This window comes from Bufo bufo, chromosome 1 (assembly GCF_905171765.1).
Source record: "Bufo bufo chromosome 1, aBufBuf1.1, whole genome shotgun sequence".
Lineage (NCBI taxonomy): Eukaryota > Metazoa > Chordata > Amphibia > Anura > Bufonidae > Bufo > Bufo bufo.
Genome location: NC_053389.1, coordinates 69,117,562 through 69,139,672, shown reverse-complemented (window position 1 = coordinate 69,139,672; position 22,111 = coordinate 69,117,562). Strand labels below are relative to the sequence as shown.

The 22,111-nt window shown below is 45.9% G+C and overlaps 1 protein-coding gene across 1 annotated transcript in view; it reads left to right on the top strand.

Annotated features, from left to right (window-relative positions):
* The first annotated feature begins 937 nt into the window (after positions 1–937).
* The window catches only part of LOC120988871 (stabilizer of axonemal microtubules 1-like), a 44,666-nt gene continuing 23,492 nt past the window's right edge, over positions 938–22,111 (top strand). The window contains exons 1-5 of the mRNA XM_040416661.1: positions 938–1,028; positions 2,484–2,593; positions 8,509–8,648; positions 8,775–8,997; positions 18,222–18,344. Coding sequence (XP_040272595.1) covers positions 982–1,028; positions 2,484–2,593; positions 8,509–8,648; positions 8,775–8,997; positions 18,222–18,344 — 643 coding nt within the window. The 5' untranslated portion in view covers positions 938–981. The remainder of the gene's footprint in view (positions 1,029–2,483; positions 2,594–8,508; positions 8,649–8,774; positions 8,998–18,221; positions 18,345–22,111) is intronic.

Here is a 22,111-nt window from a genome sequence, read left to right as displayed (position 1 = left end):
TGATCGCGACGAGCTGGCCGCCGCCGCCATCTTGACTGAAGATCCAGCGCAAAATTTCGCGCGGCCCGTGATGACATCACCATGTTGGCCAGTATGGTGACATCATACGTCAGCCCACACGGGATTTTGCGTAGGATCTTCAATCATGATGGCGGCTGCGCTCAAACGAATGAGGTAAGTATGATTTTTTTTTACTTTTTCCCACCATTTCAGGGAAATCGATTCGTTTCCCCGGAGCACGAGGAAATTCGGCCTCACAGCCAATCGAATTTTCCCTGAAATTTGATTTGCTCAACACTACATGCACATAAACGTATATTCTGTCCGTTCCGTTTTTTTTTTTGCGGACCATATATGCAACCATTCATTTCAATGGGTCTGCAAAAAAAAAAAAAAACGGAAGTTGCTCCATGTGCATTCCATTTCCGTATGTCCGTATTTACGCTCCGCCAAAAAAATAGAACATATCCTATTATTGTCTGCATTACGGACAAGTATAGGACTGTTCTATCAGGGGACAGCTGTTCCGTTCCACAAATTACAGCATGCACATGGACGTCATCCGTATTTTTTGCGGATCCGTTTTTTTGTGGACTGCAAAATACATACAGTCGTGTGCATGAGCCCTAAACCTAATGCCCTTGGAGAAGTGTCAGAACTCGCTGTTTTGTATGTGATTTGTCTGCTGCTGAGCTTTTCTTGCAAACATGAATTTAAGTATGTGAACCCAGCGATTCAGCCTAATAAGGGGGGAGGCGGACGCTGCACCCTGTGGCTGTACCACTTCCCCTGCTCTGCCTGGACCATTGTGCTGTGCGACTATTTGCTGGGAGGTTGTTAGGTACACAAACCACAGGCTCCCGGCCTCAATCTCCACTGGTAAAACCGGCTTTTATATTCTACAGAGAGGGGAGGAGAAGCCCAGGGACCATGGAAACACAAAACAGGGATCCCGCACTCACAATAAGGGGACACTGGGACATGGAGCCTTCATCAGTTTCTTGTATCTGCGAGCTGTGCGACTGCGGGTGAGCTGACGGATAATATGTCTGCATTTAGCTTGTGGTTACATATGTCATATTATATATAGCGGGATCAGAGGGTATGTCTGTACGATGCAACTGTGCAGAAGTCCCAAAATGTCTTCGAAAATGTATGTTATCAAATTGCTTGAGGCAGCATGGTATAGGTAGGAAGACATGCCCGTGTGTCCAATGCTTGCAGATGTAGCAGAGGTGAGTTCGTCATTTGACGGTGTCAGGACATGATGTGACTCGTAGCTTTACATAGGACTGCAGGTTTACGTACTGCACGACTGGAAATCCAGAAATCATTACAAGGCGCACTCAATTCACTTATATCCTTATGATAGGTCATCAATATCAGATCGGTGGGGGTCCGACACCCGGCACCCCAGGCTGTTTCAGGGAGCCGTCAGCACCGACGTACTGCAGCTTAACTCCCTGCACGTAGGGGAAAGAAACTTCTGCTTCTAGCTCCATCCTCTGTATAGTTTACAGCATCACCAGATCAGGGGGGATGCTGGGTGACGGACCCCCACTGATCTGATACTGATTACCCATCCAGACCCATGCATGGGGATGGAAAAGTGCATGTGAATGATCTCTACACCTACTATAGGCTGATATTTCTATGGGTATATTCACACCCATACATGTCTGCATATACCGGTTGCCAATATCCCCCACAGCAGCTATTAAGAAACTACAACTCCCAGCATTCACTTCTGTGGGAATTCCAAAAACAGTTGGGCATAACTGTATGCTGGGAGTTGTAGGATAACAATAGCTGGAGTCAGTGGCGTACCTGCAGTGGAGGCCAGGACCACACAACTGCTATGGAGCCCGGGCAGAGGGGGGGCGGGGAAGGGGTGCCCGATGCTGAGCTATTTCTTCTGTTCCCCATGTAAAAAGACTGCATTTTCATGCAAGTGCCACTAGGGGGTGCTCAGTGCAAAGAGATGATTCCAGCTTCCATTGCAGACAAAGGTAACTGTATAAACTCCTATGCACTGAGCTCCACCTAGTGGTGGCTGCTGGCAGACAGCTTTGTAATATGTGAAGTGAAGCTGGAGAATTTACCAGTTGTCTGGTGTAAATACATCGAGAAATGCAGTGTCCAGAATGAGCACCATATATATGAAGCACCAGTTCCACATATTACTACACAGATGTCGGGCAAAGTGGGTGAAGCCAATAGTGAGTACAATTTTTTTAAATAAAAATGTTGGTGCAGGGGGCCCATACTAAATTTTGCTATGGGGACCTATGAGATCTGTGTACACCTCTGGGGCCTGGCGTGCCGGAGGATGCTGACCCAAGATATACTGTGCGACTACAGTACATTTGGATAAGTGACGTGATTAAGGTTAGGGTACAGAGGTTGCCTGGATGAATATAATGAACATAGAGGGTACACACTTTGTAAACCATTGTGTTCTTGTATGTAATGTATCCCTACAGTCGACACAAACATCACAAGGACTGCAAAAAAACGCAACGTGTTCGGCCCAGAGGGACCAATGGCGAATGCTATATCTCGCACTATAAGGCCACGTTCAACGTCCCAAAGTGTGAGTGATGATGTTCTTTATAATATGAAACACTTTTAGTTTGTTGCTTTTTACTAGGTGCCTGTGTCTGAAATAGCGCAGCAGATTGGCACAACACAATGGTGCAGATTTACTAAGACGGGAATTTCCTTTGCCCTTCTTAGGAAAAAATGTGCTGGAGTAAGATGCGCTAAGTTTCTTTAAAGGGGATGTGTCACAAAACATATTCTACATTTTTCAAACCAGCACCTGGATCTGAACACTTTGTAATTGCATGTGATTAATAATGTAGTATGGCCAGTGAGCTATTCAATAAAATGTATCTGTATAGCGCCACCTGCTGTTTGTTCTTTACTTATTTTTTGTCCGTCTCACTGAGCTGGTCGAACATGCTCAGTTTAAATCTTCAACTGTCACAAGCTATATGTTCCGTGAGAGTTAGGCTGCGTTCACACGGGCGAGATTTCCGCGCGGGTGCAATGCGGTAGGTGAACGCATTGCACCCGCACTGAATCTGGACCCATTCATTTCAATGGGGCTGTTCAGATGAGCGATGATTTTCACGCATCACTTATGCGTTGCGTGAAAATCGCAGCATGCTCTATATTCTGCGTTTTTCACGCAACGCAGGCCCCATAGAAGTGAATGGGGTTGCGTGAAAATCGCATGCATCCGCAAGCAAGTGCGGATGCGGTGCGATTTTCACGCATGGTTGCTAGGTGACTGTCTATACACTGTATTATTTTCCCTTATAACATGGTTATAAGGGAAAATAATAGCATTCTGAAAACAGAATGCTTAGTAGGTGATCAGTTGAGGGTTAAAAAAAATAAAAAAAATTAACTCACCTTCTCCGTTTGTTCGCGTAGTTCCCGGTCTCTTCTTTACTTCTCAAAAGATGAACTATGGGCTAAAGGACCTTTGGTGACGTCAGATCACATGCTCCAATCACATGGTACATCACCGCGGTGATGTACCATGTGATTGGAGCATGTGATCTGACGTCACCAAAGGTCCTTTAGCCCATAGTTCATCTTTTGAGAAGTAAAGAAGAGACCGGGACTTACGCGAACAAACGGAGAAGGTGAGTTAATTTTTTTTATTTTTTTTAACCCTCAACTGATCACCTACTAAGCATTCTGTTTTCAGAATGCTATTATTTTCCCTTATAACCATGTTATAAGGGAAAATAATAACATCTACACAACACCGAACCCAAACCTGAACTTCAGTGAAGAAGTTCGGGTCTGGGTACCACAGTCGTTTTTTTTATCACGCGCGTGCAAAACACATTGCACCCGCGCGATAAAAACTGAACATCGGAACGCAATCGCAGTCAAAACTGACTGCAATTGCATTCCTTCTCGCGCGGGTTTGCCGCAACACACCGGGACGCATCCGGAACTAATCCGGACACGCTCGTGTGAACGCAGCCTTACAGGGAGAGAGCTGCAACAGAATGGACATGCTCCCTGAGCTGCAGTAGAAGGGGCATGCCCCCTGAGCTGCAGTAGAAGGGACATGCCCCCTGAGCTGCAGTAGAAGGGGCATGTCCCCTGAGCTGCAGTAGAAGGGACATGCCCCCTGAGCTGCAGTAGAAGGGACATGCCCCCTGAGCTGCAGTAGAAGGGACATGCCCCCTGAGCTGCCAGTCTGAAAAGAAACAAGCACAGCAATTAGAGCAGTGGATGTGGAAATCTCTGGATCCATGTGAGGTACCGGGCTGGTTCTGGCTTTGTTTTTAGAAAGGTATCGTCATGCACTATATGGTGTCTGCTTTTCATTGTTTACATCAGTTATGGCATAACCCCCTTTAAGAAGCCATCATCTGGCTTTCCGTTAAGAGCTGGCATAGATTTCCGCTACAATTTACAGCAGTTTCCGGCATAAAGGATAGTAAATTCAGTTGAAGGCCACACCCCCTCCTTCTAAGCTCTGCCCCTTTTCTTCACACTTTTGAAAAGTTGCAAGAAGCAGTGGCGTATGGAGGCAGACAATGCAACTGTTACTTCTCTTCCCAACATGAAAACAATGCATTTTATGCAGCTGCCACTAGGGGGAGCTAGAGATTATTACAGTTTCCATTGCAGTCAATGGTAACTGTATATATTCCTATGCATTGAGTTCCCCCTAGTGGTAGCGGTAGTCAGCCAATTTTGTAATATTTTATCTGAACAGTGATTTTGTATGGGAGGTGGAATTTCTCAGTGTATTTATGCAGTTATCTGGTGTAAATACATTGAGAAAAGTGCCATATTTTTTTCCCCACTTAAATAAAGTTACATAACGCAATGAGTGAGCCTTATATTCAGTATCAAGAACATTGGATCTTTTTTTTTTTTTTTTGGGGGGGGGGGGGGGGGCTGTTTCTGATCTCATAGGACAGAATCTGATCCTTTGCACAGAACTGATACGACCATGTGCATGAATCCATTATTGTCTCATTTACGGTCTTGATCTTCAGTCCTAAATTGGTTTGATTAATTAGTATGACGCCTACAGGTATCCCCAGCTTTAAAGGGCATCTGTCAGCAGATTTGTCCCTATGACACCGGCTGACCTGTTACATGTGCACTTGGAGGCTGAAGACATCTGTGTTGGTCCCATGTTCATATGTGCCCGCATTGCTGAGAAAAATGAGATTTTAATATATGCAAATGAGCCTCTAGGAGCAGCGGGGCCATTACCCCTAGAGGCTCTGCTCTCTCTGCAACTGCTGCGCCCTCTGCACTCTGATTGACAGGACTATGCAGCACGAATGTCATCACACCTGTCCCCTATAAATTTTACGGCGTTTATTTTTTAGTATAAATAACATATTATCTTCATTTTCTGGGTCAGTACGATTACAGCGATACCAAATACATATGGTTTTTTTTTGCAGTGCCACTTTCCAAGACCCATAACTTTTTTATTTTTCTTTCTATGGGAATAGTTATTTTTTGTTTGTTTTTTGCAAATTGTTCAATTGAAATGCGTATTTTCAATGAAAAAAAGCTTTTTTTTACCACTTAAAGGGGTTGTCTGGGTTCAGAGCCCGGACATACCCTTATTTTCACCCAGGCAGCACCCCTGAGGCTAGCATCGAAGCATCTAATGCTCCGATGCGCTCCCTTGCCCTGCGCCGGCTCTTTTGTTTAACACACTGCCGGGCGGAAGCTTCCACCCGGCAGTGTGTTCAGTGACATCACCGGCTCTGATGGGAGGGCTTTAGAGCTGCGCCAGCCGTTTTACTGGCTACGATAGCGCTAAATCCCGCCCATCAGTGCTGGTGATGTCACCGGGCTTCCTGGCAGCCCCATGGAGAGCCTGGTACGTCACCGGATCTCCAAAAAATGGGCAAAGTCAGGGGGGTTGCCTGGGTGAAAATGGAGGGATTCTCCTGCTGGTCCGGGCTGTTAGAGCAGGAGTGCGGCTCTCATGTGAAAGCTGGGCCCCCGCTTCCCGCAGCTCTTAGACGGGTTCGCCATTAAAAGGCATATTGGTGGTCACTAAGGGATCAAAGTCAATCAAAGTGCAGAGAACGCAGCAGTTTCAGAGCGAGAAGAGCCTCTAGGTGTAATGAAAACGCCCCCGTTGCTCCTAGAGGCTCATTTGCATATGAACATGGGACCAACACAGATGCCTTCAGCTGCCAAGTGCACATGTAAGAGGTCAGACAGTTTCATAGGTACGAATTACCTATGAAATTAAGATTTTGCCACAAAGATTTTAGTGGCACACGTTTTATATTTTTCCTAAAACAAGGCATCACTCATAGCCGGAGGATTGGCACATGGACGTTCTGCCCAGGACTGGCAATGCCCATGGAAAATAATGATTAATCCAAATCTCTAAATTACCCTTTTTTATGTTAGTGCCTAAGGTTTGCTCTCAGGATAGATGCGTCAGGGCCACATTTACTAAAGACGGGCATTTCATATGCTAATCTTGATAACAGGTTCGTTAGCGGCACAAAGCAGAAGACAATTGTTGCAGATGTACGCCATATACTGCCAAGTAAATTGGAAAGAGGACCTTAGGGTGCAAAATGCAAATGAATCCGTATTTTCTGTTTTGTATGCATATTACTTCTTTCTATCTTCTATTCCTGGCTATAACATTAGGAAAGCGGGCGTCTGAAATATGGAGGGCAGATGAAATCTGTCATAGCTGAACGTTCCCTGCCAATGAATAAAATTACTGGCTGCTTCTTGTTCCTATCCAGCCATACAAATTCGCCTTAGGCATCAAGCACATGGTGTTTCATGGCTCTGTGAGGCAAGGACCCATAATGCACCTCCATCTGATTTCATATGGAGACACATTGGGGAGATTTATCAAAACCGGTGTAAGGCCTAGTTCACACATTAGTGCTTTCCATCAGTGATTGTGAGCCAAAACCAGGAGTGAAATCTACAGAGAGAAAAAGTATAAGGGAAAGATCTGGTCCTATTGTGTGTTTTTGACCTGCACCTGGTTTTGGCTCAAAATCACTGATGGAAATCACTGATCAAATGCCGATATGTGAACTAGGCCTAAAGGAAAACTGGCTTAGTTGTCTATAGCAACCAATCAGATTCCACCTTTAATTTTCCAAAGGAGTTCTGAAAAATGAAAGGTGGAATCTGATTGGTTGCTATGGACAACTAAGCCAGTTTTTCTTTACACCAATTTTGATAAATCTCCCCCATTTTTTGTCTTACTAATGACATGTACCATCACATCCCCGCACCATGTGACAGCAGGCTGAGCGCCGGCTTCTCCACAACAGTAAAGAATATGAGGCAGAATTATTAAGATGCCGTGTTTCAGATACCAGTCTTAGGTTACATTCACACAACCGTATGTGTTTTGCGGTCCGCAAAACACGGATCCGCAAAAAATTCGGATGAAATCCATTTGGCACCCGTATTGCGTCAGTTTTTTTTTTGCGGATCCATTGTAACAATGCCTATCCTTGTCTGCGAAACGGACAAGAATAGGACTTGTTCTATCTTTTTGCGGGGCTACGGAATGGACAAACGGATGCAGACAGCACATGGTGTGCTGTCCGCAATTTTTGCAGACCCATTGAAATGAATGGGTCCACATCCTATCCGCCAAAAAAAAACGGAACGGACACGGAAACAAAATACATTTGTGTGCATGAGGCCTTAGTCAGAAGGCCTTAGTCACACGCCTCTTAAAGGGGTTATGCCATGATTGATGTAAAAAAATGAAAATTGGACATCATATAGGGGGTCATTTATTATACTGAAATACGCCTAAATTAGGTGTATTTCAGGTGCAGATGGTTGTGCAACGGTTAGACCTCGCCCCGCTACTGCCAGGTGTAGAAAAAGATCTAAATGTAAGATAGCTCGGAAGCTGTCTTACATTTAGAACTGGTGCTGGATGCGCCGAAGTTATGGAGAGGCCGGTGCGTCCTGTACCACACATGGGTCCAGAGATCTCCCCATTCATTGCTCCGATTGCTCTGCTAGATTCTCTTTAGCCTGGTAGCTCAAGGGACGTGTCCTTTCCCAGGGGGTGTGTCCTCTCTCCTTGTAACTGCCACAGCTTCTAACAGAATATATGGCTGGTGACAGTTGAAGAATTTAAACTGAGCACGTTCGACCACCTCAGTGAGATGGAGAAAAAATAAGGAAAAGAAGAGACAGATACATTTTATTAAATAACTTGGTGGCTATAATACATTTTTGACTACATGCAATTACAAAAGTGTTCAGATCCATGTTCGGGTTTGAAAAATGTAGAATATGTTTTGTGGGAGAAAACCCTTCAAATAGACAAATAAAATTAGTGCAGTTTTGCTGTCGATGCACCACAAATGGAAATCTGCAGCAGCTATGAGCCTGCATAAACCTCTCCTGTAATATCCTGCAGTTTATCGCTGTATTGCACTAAACAATAGTTATGTGTTATATGACCAAACGGCACTGTTCTTCTCACAGATGTGCCTCTGAGAAGCAGTAAGAGACCCCTCTATACTCCTGTTCCTCGCAACCTACCACCTATGAACTTGGTTACCACACAGAGGACTGAATTCATACCAAAGCCCATAGAAGGAAGGCCCAAGCCCTATATACCTCCCGTAAGTCTGATGATTCTTCCACAGATGCGTATATAATATACTGTGCAAACAGTTTTCTCTATACCAGGAGGAGGTCTTTACTGGCAGGAGATCTGGTAAGAGACATACTCTTCTTTTTATATGTAGGATGGCTACTACCAGAGCCCAGAGGAGCCCCTGATCAGCCAGACAGTTTACGGCCTTCACTATCCTCCCAAAGAGGCAGAAAGAACTATGCTAACGCGTCCCCCCGATAACCTGCGCCCGTTACCCGCTTCGAGTCTCCAACACAGCACGACGAACAAGGAACAGTACAAGCAATGGAAAACAGAGCGCCCGCCACAGTATGGAGAACTGCCAACCCTCGCAGGTAACAAGATTGCCAGTGTTCTGTGCCCCAAACTACTGGTGCAAGGGGCATCCCATACAAAAATACCTCACATTCCTGAGATAGCACTGCCCAGGGGTTGGGTAATTGGTAGCTTCATGAAAAAGACCCGATCGCTACAGGTGGCTACTAAAAAATATGGTGACCCCCCTAGTCCTAGAATGTCTGTATGAGGCAAAATGTAAAATACATACACAGTGAAGATTATGGGGCATTTAAATGAAGTGACTTAAAGGGCATCTGTCAGCAGTTTTGTACTTATGAAACTGGCTGATCTGTTACATGTGCGCTTGACAGCTGAAGACTAGTGTTGGGTGAGCATACTCGGCCAAACACCAGTTCGGCTCGAGCATCGCGATGCTCGGCACATCACGGTGTTCGGCCGCATACCGCGTGTACTGAAGCGCGATGCTCGAGTCTCCTCCCGCACGTTTGTTGGCTGCTACGCATTACAGTGATTGGCTGGCCGGAACGCGTCATCTGGTGCTATATAGAACCCGATGACACGTGTTCGGCTCAGTATTAGTCAGGGAGAGCTGGAGAGCAGAAGGGAGAGATAGTGTAGGGATTGAAGTAGCAATATTTTAGTTTTTATACTTGTTATAGACCCAAAAGTCCTTTTAAGGACTATTGTGTGTGTGGCAGCAATATATATTTTTAGCGCAACCTGCGCTAAATTGCTAAAACTTGTTAGAGACTCAAAAGTCCTTTTAAGGACTATAGTTGTATCTGGCAGCAATATATATTTTTAGCGCAACCTATGCTAAATAGTGTGCAATTGTTTGGCCGCTGCAGACAGCGACATTATCTGCGTCACATCTCCTGTGTAACGTGTGTGCAGTCTAAAAATATTTGTGACATCCAGTGTATTTTTTCTGTAGATGGTGTCCGCTGCGGACAGTTACATTACCTGCGCTACATCTCCTGTATAACGTTTGCGTATACGAAATATCAGTGAAATTCAGTCCAATTTTTTTGCTGCTGGTGGCACCGACATTACCTGCGCTCCTGTATAACGTTTGTGCATCCTAAATGTCTTAAGTTTTGTTTAAGTATGTTTGCATCAAATTTCAGCACTTTACGGGAGTGCGGTGACACTGCAGCTTCGCACAGTATATAGCGCCAGTGGTTCTTTATACGTTCTTTTTCAAACATCCTAAATATCAGTGACATTCATTCAGTGTAATTTTTTATTAAGCGGTGGTGACAGCGACATTACTTGCTCTATACCTCCTTAACGTGTGTGCATCCTAAAAATATCTGTGACATTCTGTGTACTTTATTTGCGCATACACTTACAAAACCTGCGCTACTGTACGTGTGACATACTTGCAAGCATATATACCATTTAATATGCGCAAGGCGAGCAGTAAGGGACGGGGAAGTGGCCGTGTTGCTGATGGTGCACGCAGAGGCACTATGCCTGCTGCCAGAGCACAAGAAACACACTCATCCACGATACCTAGCTTCATGTCCCAGTTTGCAGGGCGGTGCAGGACACCACTCTCGAAGTCAGACCAGTGCGACCAGGTGGTCGGTTGAATTGCAGCAGATAATGCTTCCAGTCGGTTAAGCACCACCCTGTCTTCCACAAAGTCCAGTCTCAGTAGCCAAGAGTCTGGTCAACAGAATCCTCACCTTGATACTCCTTCCACCCACCATGAAGAGTCTTGGCAAACAAGTGATCCCACACTCGGATATTCCGAGGAGCTGTTTTCATCGCCATTCCTTAATTTGAGCCTCTTGCCAAGCCCGCTTGAAGAGGGACATGAGGGGATCTTGTGCCCCGATTCCTGAACTATGGAGCATCCACAGTCAGAAAAAGATGATGTTGGGGAACGGCAATTAGTGTTTCACGAGGTGGATGATGATGATGAGACATAGTTGCCAATAAGTTAACCGCAATTAGTGTCTCAGGAGGTTCATGATGAGGATGATATACAGTTGTCAATAACTGAGGTTGTGGTTAGGTCAACAAGTCAGGAGGATGACCAGAGTGGAAGAGGAGGTGCTGGACGATGAAGTCACTGACCCAACCTGGGAAGGTGGCAAGCCGAGCGAGGACAGCAATATAGAGGGGGAGGGATCTGCAGCACCGCAACAGGCTTGAAGAGGCAGTAGGGTGGCAAAAGGTTGAAGGCGGGCCACACCACACAGGCCCGCAACTGTTCCCCGGAGCACACCCTTGCGGCAATCTCCCTTGCCAAGGGGTAGGTGTTCCGCAGTCTGGTGCTTTTTTGAGGAAAGTGCGGACGATAAAAGAATTGTCATTTGCAACCTTGTGCCGTACCAAAGTGAGCAGGGGCGTGAACGCTAGCAACCTCACCACCACCAGCATGATCCGCCACATGGCATCAAAGCACCCTGTAGCTGGCCAGCTAGGACCTGTCCTAGGTTGCTAGTATAGCTTATATGTGTATACAGCTAGACCTGCCAATAGCCTTAATACAGTTCCTAAGTTTATGTGTTAAAGACAAAAGCAGAGTTTTTTACTGTGACATCATGTTTATATTTTGTGTTCACAAAAGCAGAAAAAGATAATATGCCTTTAAGATTCATTTTGTAATGTATAGTAAGTTAGTGACACAGCAGAAACAACAGAAAGCATAGTGTTAATCTGTTGTTGCTGGGCAGAAGTCTAGACCAATCAAAGCCAGCTTCTCACACAGCAAGAGTTTTCACCAATCACAGCCAGCCTCACACACAGCCTGTCTAGGAATTTCCCTAGCAGAAGCTGCTAAAATCATTATTCGTCAGAGACAGGAGCTGAAGAGACATTCACTCCACTGAGAGCTGTGTCTTTATGGAAGCAGAGGCCAAAATAGGTATTTAAAACAGTTATATAATGTTCCTACTGTTAGTATAGTGATTAGAACTGTATACTGAACCAGTTATATGTGTGTTTACTTACAGTTCCACCAAATGCAAATTGCAAATTCAATTGCAAATTCAAATTGCCAGATACAAATTGCAAGCTACAATTGCAAACTACAAAGTTCACAATCCAAATTCAAATTCCATATTGCAATCCAAATTGCATACAACCATACCAGATCATACTCAACCCAATCTGCAAATAGTTACTGCAAACCCAGTTTAGCCAGTAGAACTGTTAAATCTCAAATATACCTTATCATAAAGTGCTTAAATAACTTAAAGTGACAGTACAGATACTCAAAAGAGAAATATATCCACCATTTTATGTTGAATGACAAGATTGAACAGTTGAACCACCATCTTAATCATACCGCCATTTTGTGATATCTTTTCAACACGTGTTATGTACATGGACTATCTGCTGCGGAGGCGGCAGTGTTATATATGAAGAAAAGTTGAAGTTAATAAAGAAGTTATTTCAAGCATTTGGTGTGCTCTTTAAACCTACTGTTTCCATAGAACGGCGCTAGAGGAATTACACAGTAACAGACAGTCTGGTTAAAAAATCTGAGATATCAAAATTCTTCTAATGCCACAGCGCAAAAGGCACTTCATAATGCTATGCCTGCCACACACCCTAATAGGTGGGCCGAACGCCTGGGTCCACAACCAGTGTCTGAGGGTCTCACCTCTGCCTCCTCTTCCCCTGTGTTACATGCTGGCCAATCCCCTGTTCAAGACACAGGCCCGAATGCCTCCTGCCATGCACCTGGACCTTCGCAAGCACCATCAGCTAGCACATCCACTTCTGTGTCCCAGCGCAGCGTACAGATGTCTATACCCCAGGCCTTTGAACGAAAGCGCAAATACCCAGCAACTCACAGACCATAGCACTATATTGCTGGCCCTGGAAATGTTGCCATTTAGGCTTGTGGACACTGAGGCTTTCTGCAGCCTGATGGCGGGGGCTGTCCCGTGGTACTCTGTCCCTAGCCGCCAATATTTTTCACGGAGTGTAGTCCCAGCTTTACACCATCATGTGTCCCGTAACATCACCCATGCCCTGACCAACGCAGTTATTAGGAAGGTCCACTTAATGACTGACACATGGACAAGTGCTTTTGGCCAGGTATGCTAAAAGTTCCTGACGGCACACTGGGTGAACGTTGTGGAGGCCGTGAGCGAGTCGTACCCTGGGATGGCACAGGTGCTACTGATGCCAAGGAATGCGGGCCCTCGTTCCATCAGGGTTTTCGTCACCACCTACGTTAGTGGCTGCAAGCCCCCCTTCTCCTCCTCCACTTCCACCTCTGAATTATCATCTTGCAGCACCAGTCAAACATCAGTCAGTAGCTGGAAGCAGTGTAGCACTGCAGTAGGGAAGCGGCAACAGGCCATGCTAAAACTGATCTGCTTAGGTGACAAACAGCACACCGCCGCAGAGCTGTGGCAGGGGATAAGGGACCAGACTGAGCTGTGGCTCTCGCCACTCAACCTACAACCTGGCATGGTTGTGTCTGATAATGGCCTGAACTTGGTGGCGGCTTTGGAGTTCGGCAAGCTCACACACATACCATGCCTAGCCCACATGTTCAACCTAGTGGTTCAGCGGTTTATCAAAACCTACCCCAATTTGCCTGAGCTACTGGTGAAGGTGCGCCGCGTGTATGCCCATTTCCACAAGTCATCGACAGCTTCCGCCGATCTGGCAACGCGCTGGAGCTCAACATTCCACATGTTGGCCAGGCTTTGTGAGCAGCAGAGGGCAGTAGTGGAATACCAGCTGCAACGTGGTCGTCGCCTTTGCAGTCAGCTTCCGCTCTTCACAAGTGACGAGTTGGCATTGATGTCTGACCTCTGTGAGGTTTTACGCAACTTTGAGGAATTAACACAGATGGTGAGCGGCGATAACGTTATTATCAGCGTAACCATCCCACTTTTGTGTCTACTCAAACACTCGCTGCTCACAATTAAGGCGGACGCTTTGCATGTGGAAGAGGTGGAAATGGGGGAAGACATTACACAGGGTGATAGCCAGACCACCCTCAGTTCGTCTTCTCAGCGCAAATTGGATGATGAGGAGGAGGAGCAGGAGACGGTTGCCTCCGTTACAGAGGGTAGTACCCACAGCAGGTTTATTCCATCTGTTCAGCGTGGATGGGCCGAAGAGGAGGAAGAGAATGAGGAGATTGAGAGTCATCCTCCTGATGAGGACAGCGAAGTCTTGTCTGTTGGGACTCTGGCACACATGGCTGACTTCATGTTATGCTGCCTTTCCCGTGACCCTCGCGTTATACGCATTTTAGCCAACATCGATTACTGGTTGTTCACCCTTCTCGACCCCCGCTACAAAGAGAACTTCTCATCTCCCATTCCTGTGGTGGAGAGGATGAGCAAAATGGTGCAACACCAGAAGGTCCTTGTGGAAAAAATTGCTCCAAAAATTTCCAGCTGACAACGCTGGCTGCAGAGTATGTAGTTCCTTGGCCAACTGAGGAGGAGAGACGAGGGGAACACACAGCAGTTCCAACAGAGGCAGGGCAAGACTCTCCAAGGCCTGGGACAGTTTTATGACACCCCGCCAGCACCCTAAACCTGATGCGTGGACTAGTGTCACAAGGAGGGAAACATTTTGGAAGATGGTAAAGGAGTCCGTAGCAGACCGTGTCAGTGTCCTCAGTGATCCCTCTGTGCCTTACAACTATTGGCTGTCCAAGCTGGACACGTGGTACGAACTGGCGCTCAACACCTTGGAGGTGCTGGCCTGCCCCGCCGCCAGCGTTTTGTCAGAGCATGTATTTAGTGCTGCTGGGGGCATAATAACTGATAAACGCATCTGCCTGTTAACTGAAAATGCTGACCGGTTAACTATTATAAAAATGAACAAGGCTGGTATTGCTCCTGATTTCTCTACTCCACCAGAGGAAGGCGGCTGAACATAAAGGCACTCAAAATGTGGCTTTTATGGTGTCTTGAATACACTGTATTCCCATGCACCCCTTCTACCACTAAAAAGGGTATATGGTTTAATCTCCCTTTTCTTGTGCTCCTCCTCTTCCTCCATCACATCAACATGCTTATTAGGCTGCCCTCGCACCTAATGTTTTAGAGGGTTAGCTCAGCAGCAGGCCCTCACCCGTAATGTTTTTGAGGGTCACCAGCAGGCCCTCAACCATAATGTTTTTGAGGGTCAGCTCAGCAGCAGACCCTTACCCCTAAATTTTTAGATGGTCAGCTCGGCAGCAGGCCCTCGCCCACAAAACATTTTAGATGGTCAGCTTGGCAGCAGGCCCTCGGCCACAATTTTTTTAGATGGTCAGCTTGGCAGCAGGCCCTCGCCCTCAAATTTTTTTAGATGGTCAGCTTGGCAGCAGGCCTTGGCAGCAGGCCCTCACCCACAAATTTTTTTAGATGGTCAGCTCGGCAGCAGGCCCTCGCCCATAATGTTTTAGATGGTCAGCTCGGCAGCAGGCCCTCACCCATAAAATGTTTTAGATGGTCAGCTCGGCAGCAGGTCCTCTCCCACCAATTTTTTTAGATGGTCAGATCAGCAGCAGGCCCTCGCCCCTAATGTTTTAGAAGATCACCAGCAGGCCCTTGCTCCTAATGTTTTTGAGGGTCACCAGCAGGCCAGCAATCATAATTTTTCAAGGGTGTGTATGATGCCCTCCTTTATGTGTAATAAAGGGTGTATTGGAGTGTCGGTTCCTTGTAATTTTTGGCCTCCCTTTTCCTTAGTGCATAGGCGTTATGAGTGTAGGAGTCTCACTACCTGAACATTTGTACCACAATGTGAATGAGGCCCTCCTTTATGTGATATACAGGTTGTATCGGAGTGCCTCTTCCTTGTAATTTTTGGCAGCACTTTAAGTAAATATACAGGAAAGAATGTTTCCTAACAAATTTTTCCTCAAAAATCGATTTTATCTTCGGTTTGGTGCGTATTATTGTCAGTATGTAAAAGTGGAGTACTACTTGGACAACATTGTTCCCAGCAGCGACCTGGAAGTCCAAGATGCATCCAGACATCCTCCCCATGCTGTTCCCGAACCATTTTAGTGGTGTTTCCATCAATTTCTGATCTTTTACTATGAACCAGACAACCTCCCCTCTTCAGAGCAGGGGGTGCCTGTTTTAATGCTCGGCTTCTCCCATTGAATTTCATTGTGCTCTGGTGCTCGGTAGAGCACCCGAGCATCCCAAGGTGTTCTACTCGAGCACCCGAGCACTTTGGTACTCGACCAACAATACTGAAGACATCTGTGTTGGTCCCATGTTCATATGTGCCCGCTTTGCTGAGAAAAATTATGTTTTAATATACACAAATGAGCCTTTCTGAGCAACGGGAGCGTTACCATTACACCTAGAGGCTCTGCTCTCTCTGTAACTACTGCGTCCTCTGCACTTTGATTGACAGGGCTAGGCAGTGTAAACATCATCACCTCTGGTCCTGTCAATCAAAGTAGAGAGGGCGCAGCAATGGCAGGGAGAGCAGAGTCTCTAGATGTAACAGTAACGCCCCTGTTGCTCCTGGAGCCTCATTTGCATATATTAAAACTTGATTTTTCTCAGCAATGCAGGCACATATGAACATGGGACCAACACAGATGCCTTCAGCTGCCAAGTGCACATGTAACAGGTCAGCCAGTTTTATAGGTACAAATCTGCTGACAGATCCCCTTTAAAAAGAGGGTATCCTGTGAATTCAACTTCAAAATTTATAAAAAAAATATCTGGGGTAATGAACACCATTATTTTAACTATATCAATACAGAAAACTCTGCTCTTACAGTGTCTTTTTTACCCTCTTAACTCACCCCTCTGCAGCCATGGTCTCTTCACTTTCTATGGGTGGGCAGCAGTTCATCTTGTGTGACCATCAAGTACCAACATTTCCCTGGAGTGCATTGCAGTCAACTTTTGCTAATCCTGCTCTGTTCTCCTGCCTTCCTCTGTATAGAAAATAGTCACTTACCCCCCCCCCCCCCCACACACACACACAATTACACAATTATCTTCTCTACTGTCTAGAGAGAGATAGATATAAATCTTATGAATTTAGAAGTAGAGATGAATGAAAGGTCTCTGACTTGCTTCTCTATGAGATCACCGCCACTGAGGGGAGGGGAAGGAAGCAGGGAAGCTACTGAGCATGTATGTCCACCTATAAATGCAGAATAAGGTGGATGAGAATTTTGGACAAGGGAGGAACCTCAGGGGATGCTAAAAGAGAGGAAAGTGTAAAGTACACAAAAACCTTACAGTATTTTTATTGCATTTATATTGCAATAAAATGTCATTTCACATGTCCTATTCACGCCTAGTAAAGCCTTTCCTGGGATCCCCTTGGGGACCCCTAATTAGTGATGGACGAACATCGGCCGGGATGGTTCACGAACGCGATCGCGCGAACGCGATCAAATGTTCGGGAACCGCAAGTTCGAGGCGGGCCCCATTCACTTTAATGGCAGACGAACCTGAAAAACCTTCAGCTCATATTTGCAGCCACTTAATAGAAGTGTACAAATAGTCCCACAACATGGACAGAGGGGGATCAATGACAAAAAATTCAACAAAAAATATGTATCTTAATCAGGGGACATTTTTATGCGTCTTAAAGGGAAATTCTCTGAAATGTGTCCTGTTGGAGCCTAGAATTTTTTTATTTTAGGCCACTGTAGCTGAGGTAATGCAGCAAAACCGCAAACAAATGCTGCACTACCCAAAATGCACTATATAGAAAGTATATAATTGGTATATCACACCCCTGCTTCAATCAGTTTTTTTAGGGGGCAACTGGTATATCACACCAGTAGAAATTATTTGTTCCAATGTCGTTTGTCACTCTGTGTAGCTGCGGTAACGCAGCTAAATCGCAAACAAATGCTGCACTACCCAAATGCACTATATAGAAAGTATATTATTGGTATTTAACACCACTGCTTCAATACATTTTTTGGGGGGGCAACTGCTATTTCACACTAGTAGAAATTATTTGTTCCAATAGCGTTTGTCACTCTGTGAGCTGAGGTAATGCAGCTAAACCGCAAACAAATGCTGCACTACCCAAATGCACTATATAGAAAGTATATTATTGGTATATCACACCCCTGCCTCAATCAGTTTTTTCTGGGGCAACTGGTATATCACACCAGTAGAAATGATTTGTTCCAATAGTGTTTGTCCCTCTATATTCCTGCGGTATCGCAGCAGAACCGCAAACAACTGCTGCACAATACTATATATTCCATGCCAGACCAAGTCAAAAGTTTCAAAAATTCATACAATTACACCATAAATCATTACGTGACCTTTACTTTTCTAAACAGGTTCTCTACTCTTTCCTGGGGATGTTCGTGATATGAAAACAACAACCCAAGATCACTTTGTAGAGAAGAAACTAAAGAAGGTGGAACCAGTGAAATCTTCACAAGATCACTTGGCCATGGAAGGTAAAGAAGACAATCTAGCTATTAAAGAGGTTCTCCAGGCTTTTACTATTGATGACCTATCCTCAGGATAGGTCATCGATATCAGATCGGGGGGAGTCCGACACCCGGCACCTCCACCGATCAGCTGTATGAGGAGACGGCGCGTGCAGTGTGCACGTGCCGTCTCCCTTTTTTGCTGCTGCTATGTCTATGGCAAAGCAGCGGTGAACAGGAAGAGAGACGGGAGACGCCACGTGGACACCACATGCACCATCTCCTCATACAGCTGATTGGTGGGGGTGCTGGGTGTGGGACCCCTGCTGATCTGATATTGATGACCTATTCTAAGGATAGGTTATCAATATTAAAAGCCCGGATGTTAAAGGGGTTGTCTCACTTCAGAAAATGGCATTTATCATATAGAGAAAGTTAATACAAGGCACTTACTAATGTATTGTGATTGTCCATATTGTCTCCTTTGCTGGCTGGATTCATTTTCCCATCACATTATAGGGGTTACAGCCACTACTACATACATATAAAATAAAAAAAGATAAGCTTCTTGGTTATCACCGTGTCTGCAATGATCCAATCTGTTAAAATAATCCATAATCCACACACAGTAAACACCAAAAATAAAAATCCTGGAATAATAATATAAAATGGAATAATGATCGTAGTGATATGCCACCAATGTTTCACATAAGACAACTTTTTAAAAACATTTATAGGTGTCAGAATATGGTAACACACAACAATCTTTTTTGCAAACAGCATTAATTTTTTTTTAAAGTAGTACAACATAAAAAAAAACATAAATTTGGCATCTCCATGATCGTACTGATCCACAGAATAAACTTAAAGGGAACCTGTCATCAACTTTCTGCTGCCCATACTAATGGCAGCATAAAGTAGAGACAGGTGAGTTGATTTCAGCGGTCTGTCATTTAAAAGTTAAAAGTGGTTGCCGAGAACCAACATCACAATTAGAGATGAGCGAATCGAAGTTGACGAAGTTTAATTCGATCCGAATTTTAGGAAAAATTTGATTCGCACCGAATCTGCATTTCCTCACGCTTCGTGGTAACAATCAAATTTTTTCCTAAAATGGCTGCTGCACGTGTTTGGACATGGAGCAAGGAACTCTGGGAACGAGGGATCACCCACAATGCCATGCAGCAGCCAATCAGCAGCCAGCCCTGTGATGTCACAGCCCTATGAATAGCCTCAGCCATCTTGGATTTAGCCATTTTTTGGTGTACTTAGTGCAGGGAGAGACGTCAGCAGGTGCTAGGGACAGTGCTAGGAAAGACTTTAAAACTTTTATTTTGCTGTATAGAAGTTCAGGGAAAGGATAGGGAGGAATCATTCCACAGTATTGAAACAGAACATGGTTCAGTAGGGGAGTTTACAGCCTGGGTAATAGGAACAATCCTATTACACCTTGCTGCACTGACTGCGGATACAAATTGCCATTATACAGCTCTGTAATTCCAGCAAACCGTTCTTGTTATTGGGGTGCAAGTGCTGTTTTATACAGCCATTAACAGGGTTTATTACACCCGTAGTATTTCTACGTCTGTTTTGCCCTTGTGCGGTGCAGTTATATGTTCGAAAGCATTTTTTAGCTTGTATTAGTGGGGAAAAAGGGCCTATTAGCCGTTGTGTGGTGAAGTGAGAAAATTACAGCCCTTTTTGGCATGTATTAGGGGCACAAAAATATACATTATTTGCTGTTCAGCGGTGCAGTTATATGTTCTAAAACCCCTTTTTGGCGTGTATTAGTGGCGCAAAAAAAAGGATTTGCTGTTGTGTGCTAAATTGAGAAAATTACAGCCCTTTTTGGCGTGTATTAGTGGCAAAAAATATATATATTTGCCGTTCAGCGGTGCAGTTATATGTTTTAAAGCACTTTTTGGCATGTATTAGTGGAAAGAAAAAGGGATTCTTAGCCGTTGTGTTGTGAAGTGAGAAAATGACCGACTTTTTTGGGGTGTTTTAATTTCCTTTTTATTTATTTGATCTAACAGTATGTCAGACAGAGAAGTGCCAGGCCCTGCACAGAGGAGTGGCAGAGGCCTAAATGTTTCTGGCGCGGACACAGGTGGCAGCAGAGTAAGGGGACGTGGTAGCAGGAGTCGCAGCGAGAGGCCTGAGCTCCCGGTGTTATCAAGCGGTCATGTCTTGACCAGCAACCCAGCGGTTCTAGAATGGTTGACTCGGTCATCCACTTCGTCCCAAGTGACATCAGATACCCCCAGCCAAGAGTCAGTGGGTTCGTCAGACACAACCCTCAGTTGGCATGGCCCGGGAGCAGGCCCTGTGCCCTCACCTGTCCTCAACCTGCCTCTGTCCTTTTCTGTTCTCTCAGCCAGAGAAGTATTATATGCTGTGAGCTCAGCTCCACTATACAGTGAGGACGAGCTACTAGAGGACAGTCAGCAGCTACTGGCCAGCCAAGATGTGGAGGAGACATCTGCCGCTTCCTCCAGTAGGCGGGCAAGTAGTGAGGAGGAGAGTGGCATTGGGGCTGGTGTTGCGAGTGGTCAGGCTCCTGACCCAGAGACGGTTGAGGAGGACATCAGTGACGTGCAGACAATACTCGATGATGATGATGTAGCTGATCGCACTTGGGAGCTGAGTGAATTAGGGGATTCATCATCATCGGGAGGAGAGGGTGGCAGCTTGCCCATGAGGCAGCGGCGGAGCCAGCAAGTCGCTAGCGTGGCCGGGAGTCAGCAGGGTGGCAGCAGTGGGAGGTCGGGAGCCAAAAGTGCCCGGGGTAGACCACCCGCATCGTGGGAGCCTACCTGCCCGGAAAGTAGTGGTTCAGGGGTTCACAGAAGCAGCGGCGGTAGCAGTTAGTCAGTGCGGAGTGTTGGGGGTAAAATCACTTACTCGGAGGTGTGGCAGTTTTTTCTTAAGCCGCTGGACGAGGTGAAAATGGCCATTTGTAGAATCTGTGGGCAGAAGGTGAAGTGTGGCCATGGTGCCACGGCCCTGCATCAACATATGCAGCGTCACCATAAAGTAGCCTGGGAGAACCGTGGCTCCAATGTGGTGATCCAGCCTGCCGCAGCAACCGCTGCATCACTCAGTGGCACGCAAGGCTCCCTGACCTCAGCCAAAGGGAGCTGTCTGTCCTTTCCATCATCTACTGGTCCTGATGTCTTGCTCCTGCTCCTACTCCTCGTCAGTCATTCCGTCAGCAGTCGATCACCGAAGCGATTGCCAAGAGACAACAGTATGCGTGCACTCATCCAACGGCACAGAAGCTGAATGTGCTCCTGGGCAAGTTGCTGGTGCTGCAGTCCCTCCCTTTCCAAGTGGTGGACTCTGCACCTTTCAGAGAACTGATGACTTGTGCCGAGCCAAGGTGGAGAGTTCCAAGCCGTCATTTCTTTACCAAAAAGGCAGTACCAGCCCTACACACGTATGTAGAACAGAAGGTGGGCCAGTCCTTGAGCCTGTCGGTGTCTGCCAAAGTGCACGGCAGCGCCGACGTGTGGAGCTTTAACTACAGTCAGGGACAATGCATGTCCTTCACAGTCCATTGGGTGAATGTGGTTCCTGCACAGCCACACCAGCCAGGTAATGCCACCTCCACCTCCACATTCTCACACCGTTGGTCCTGTGACAATGTCCACCGTGTCCTCAGCCTCCACTGCAGGGACAATTTACAGTGCCCACATGTGCAGGGAACGGCAGTGTCACGCTGTTCTGCACCTCGTTTGCCTGGGTGAACAGAGTCACACAGGGGAGGAACTTCTCCGTGTCCTTCATCAAGA